The sequence below is a fragment of the Hordeum vulgare genome, chromosome 3H (assembly GCF_904849725.1).
Source record: "Hordeum vulgare subsp. vulgare chromosome 3H, MorexV3_pseudomolecules_assembly, whole genome shotgun sequence".
NCBI classification, from domain to species: Eukaryota; Viridiplantae; Streptophyta; class Magnoliopsida; order Poales; family Poaceae; genus Hordeum; species Hordeum vulgare.
Genome location: NC_058520.1, coordinates 610926241 through 610930932, shown reverse-complemented (window position 1 = coordinate 610930932; position 4692 = coordinate 610926241). Strand labels below are relative to the sequence as shown.

Here is a 4692-nt window from a genome sequence, read left to right as displayed (position 1 = left end):
GAAGGCTTGAGAAAGTATGGCTCCACATTGAAAGATATTGATATTCGTGATCTTATGGACGCGGTGAGTTAGCCAAAACGTAATACTGCCTTGGATTTCTTAGTTTTACAAGACCTAGTACCTTAAGTCCCCTAAGCTTAAATCCTTGTCAAGTAGAAGCTTTTAAAGTCTGTTGGAAACTTGAGCTGCCTCCGGCCAGCTCATATATTGCATGATTATGAGGAATTTGGAAAACTAGTCCGCTTAATGCGCATGCTGTTCTTCTTGCAGTTGCATCTTTTTTTGGTGGCTTTCTTTAACACGTAATATAATTAGGAAGTATGTAGTAGACAATATTTTACATTTATATTACTGTATTCTGTGATAGGCTACAGGGCTGCCCTTTTTTGTATTGCATGCTACAGGGCTTAGTAATGGTGTCCATGTTCAGTTTTGACAGGTTCATTATGCTGGATTTTAAGTTTTTAATGGCTATCAAATAGAACAAAATGCTTGCCTGTCGTGAAGGGCTGCGTATTGATAGAACGAGTGCTATCCTTCTCTCGGAAATGATCATATCATCTGCTACGCTTCAGTCCCAAGGATAAATTCTCTAGTGTTAGCTATCAATCATGTGTATGTGTCTTCAAAAGTAGAACTGATAGGAGCAAAAATACTAGATCAATCATGTGTTATTGGTGCTATTAGATGTAACAGCTGAATATGCGAAAATAAGATAAATGCGCATAGGCCCACCTAGGTGGCGCCACCAGGTGGCGCCCCTGCCTCTAGTACATGCAAACATACGCGTAGTCAGAGCTCAATACACTACCACTGTTGGAGGATGAAATAGTTCTAATTTCTTTATTACTTGTACATTATAATATTTGATTATTTTGTATGATTTCTTTTGTTTGATTATTTGAATTACCAGGATCATCTAAAGCACCTAGAAGAAGTAGAGGACAGGTCAGGAGGAGGGAACAAGAAGCTTCATTTATCATTGATGTTATGTGTGATTAATAAAAACTTGTGCTTCTCATCTAATTTGTTGTGCACTTGTAGAACTATTTTGTTGTGCACTTGTTGGGCCTGAAATCTTTATGCGTAGAGGAGTCGATGGATGATGTATTGTAATTCATGTGATGTGTTACTGAAATGAAATATATACAACTAATTTGCAATCTTTTATTCTTTTGTACTTGTTTTTAATGGGCCTATCCTGAGATATACATGCTTTTGGCAAAATAATGCATCAGCTAAAGAATTTATACATTTTTAATAATAAAATAGTATTGGTGGAGGCCCATGTAGACAAGTTTATTGAAATGGGTTGTGAAATTTATGATGATTTCATTTGGTCACTAGCAATGCCATGTCAGCACAGCCACGTCAGATCCTACGTGGCTCGCACAAATGGGTAATGACCAAACCAAAATTTTGATCAATAGAGCTCTATGACCAAAATTTTAGAAAGGTCAAGTTTGTTCATTCTTGACGGCCAACTGTTGACCTTGTAAATTTGGTCAAAAAAAGTCAATAAACAACAACAATGACGAAACAATGACCAATATAGGGAGTCATAATTGACCTTATTTCTTGTAGTGTACAAGGAAATTTGGAAGTCGAAGATTCCATTAAAAGTTAAAATATTCATGTGGTATCTTCGGAGGGGACTTGTGCTAACCAAAGACAAGCTTGCACGGCGTAATTGGCCAGGTAGTAAGCAGTGTTGCTTTTGTTCTCATGAGGAGACAATCAAACACTTTTTTTCCAATGCAAGTTTGCACGTTCTACATGGTCAGTCATCTAAATAGTGTCAAATTTATATCCGCCCACAAGTGTTGTCAATATATTTGGTCATTGGTTGGACGGTATCCGAGATAGGTTCAAAACGCTATTAAGGGTGGGATCGTATGCCTTACTTTGGTCGCTTTGGCTATGTAGAAATGATTTAATTTTTAATTACAAAAATATTCTCCTCTGCAGGTTATTTTTCGATGTACGCACTTACTACCTCCGTTCCTAAATATAAGTCTTTGTAGAGATTTCACTAGTGAATTACATACAGATGTATATAGACATACTTTAGAGTATACATTCAATCATTTTCCTTCGTATGTAGACATCTAGTGAAATTGCTTAAAAGACTTATATTTAGGAACAGAGGGAGTACTTCATATGTGGTCTACGCTACAACGACCGGAGCACCAACCGCTGTTCAAGGTGGTGTGTACGCGGTTGGAGCAGACGACTACGGTGTTTTTTTTTCCAACATGCATGGGTGGCAGCATAATCTTCGGATCGATCCACCTTCATCTTCGACATAGGCATAGTGTTGGTCTATAGGACTCTATTGTTGCCATGTTATCTTTTGTTACTTTTACTTTGTTACTTAATTATGCAGAGGCCGGATGTTATTGGTGTTTGGCTGTGTGCATCCTAGTTATGCAGAGGCCGGATGTTACTCATAATATTTTTGTATCCGCTTGATACTACATTTTATATAAGATAATAAAGTGCCTTTTATAATAAAAAAAAAATAGACGGAGTACAGCCAGGACAACCAACGACAGCCCTGAAAAAAAACAGGACGACAGTGCTATAAGCCTACAACCCACGACTTTCCCATTTTGACCCACGACTCACAACCTCACCTGCAACTGCTGCCGGCGGCGGGATTGATGGGCATGGGCTGCGTGCTTCCTCCTCCCAGCCGGTGAACCTGGCCGGCGGATCTCCACAACGGTTGCTGCTACTACGCAGTTCTCCACCCCGTTCCCCACTCCACCTCTGGTTGTGCAAAGCCCCTGCCTGCCTGCTCCTCCACCGCCGGTATGGCAGAGCATTCGGATCTGAATCTGATGACCGGATCCCGGGACTGGGCGGGCCTCGCGGCAGGGCCGATGGGGATCATCGCCGACCGCGTCCTGTCCTACGACGTCGCTGATTACGTCCGTTTCCGCGCCGTGTGCTGCCCCTGGCGGCAGTGCTCCGTTGACCCACACGCGCACGGCGTGATGGACCGCCGGTTCCACCCCTGGCGGTGGACGATGCTCCGGGAGGAACACACCACGCCCAGCCGCCGCTCCTTCCTCAACACCTCCACCGGCGAGTGCATCCAGGTGGACGTCCCCGAGCTCCGCGACCATGAAGTGCTCGCAGTCACCGCCGAGGGCCTCCTTGTTCTGCTCCACAGGCCTCGGTACGCAGACGTCTGCCTGCTCAACCCTCTCACCCGCCATCTCCTTGCAGATCTCCCGCCCATCACCACGCTGTTGCCTCCCGGAGTAGGCCTTTTCAGTTATTTCTTCGACGTCTACGGACAGTGCACGGCCTGGGGCTCCGGCATCGCCGGTGATGATTCAACAGTGGTGCTCAGCTTCAACCGGCTCGGCATGCTTGGCACGGCCAGGCCCGGCGACGACCACTGGACGCCGGTCTACTACAACGAGTATTCTCTGGGTACATCACCCGTGATGTTGGCAGGCCGCTTCTATTGTGTTACGGTAAAGGGCGTCATGGTGTTGGAAATGGGTGCAGGCGAGCCACCTCAGTTTGTTGTGGCCGCCAACCTGAATATGCCACCCCGGCCATTTGCGGATTGCATGCACCTGCTGAACAATTGTGGGGAGCTATTGCTGATCCACCGTCAAAGAGTGACAGACACATCCGGGAGTAGTACTTGTTGGCCCAGACCGTGTCGTCGAGTACTTTCCGACGACACGCGACGACCGACGACGAACGACGATGACGAACGAAGCTCGCTGACGAACTCGACGAGATACTTTACACCGAGATACACGATGCAGCGCAGTGCAAAGAAGTAGATCGACCCACCCTGTGTGTAAAGCTAGCCTTGATCGATCAACTACGGTAGAAGCAACACACAAAACGCGAGACACTTGGCGTATTGCCTCAGGCACGTATCGTGCCTGTTAGTTTTCTTTATTGCTCTATCTCGATCTGATTACAAGGGGTGAGGTGCACGCGTATATATATTAGCTAGCCTGCTAATACTACTCCTATACGGTCATTGCTTCGAAACCTAGCCGGATACGTACATGCATGTATTGAATCCGACATGGCCACGTTCTTTCGTGTTTAATTCCAACAATCACCCCCCCTAAACACGATGTCCTCACTTCACAGCTTGGACGCCGATCCTTCTCCGCATCTCTGTAAACTTCTGTCGTCCCAAAGACTTGGTCAGGATATCTTGAAGCTGATCATCGGTGCAAACGTAGTTGACTTTAATCTTGCCTTCTTCCACGCACTGCCGTATGTAGTGATACCTCGTATCAATGTGCTTGCTCCTGTCATGATGCACTGGATTCTTACATAGAGCAATCGCAGACTTGTTGTCAACATAGAGCACCATTTCTTTCGGTTCCTTGTGTGTGAGGTCACCGAGTAGCCTTTCTAAAAACACACCTTGACACGCCGCGGTTGCAGCTGCAATATACTCCGCTTCACAGGATGATAATGCGACCACCTTCTGCTTTTGTGATAGCCAACTCACTATGCTCCCGCCCAAGAAATATGCCACTCCCGAGGTACTTTTACGGTCGTCCACATCTCCTGCCAGGTCACTATCACTATAGCCAAGTAGCTCCACCATCTCCTTCTTCTTCCCTCTCAAATAGACACAACCGAAGTTTGTTGTCCCTTTTATGTATCTGAGTATATGTTTCACAGCTGCCCAATGTTCCT

General features: G+C 45.5%; 1 protein-coding gene across 1 annotated transcript; it reads left to right on the top strand.

Moving 5' to 3' along the window:
* Positions 1–2641: 2641 nt before the first annotated feature.
* On the top strand, positions 2642–3809 carry LOC123442269. Its single transcript, XM_045118298.1, has one exon. It carries the CDS (start codon positions 2817–2819, stop codon positions 3807–3809), a length of 993 nt encoding a protein of 330 aa, XP_044974233.1. The 5' UTR covers positions 2642–2816.
* The last annotated feature ends 883 nt before the right edge of the window (positions 3810–4692 follow it).

Coding starts and splice junctions, on each gene's coding strand:
- LOC123442269 (XM_045118298.1), top strand. CDS start 2,817: ATGGCAGAGCATTCGGATCTGAATCTGATGACCGGATCCCGGGACTGG.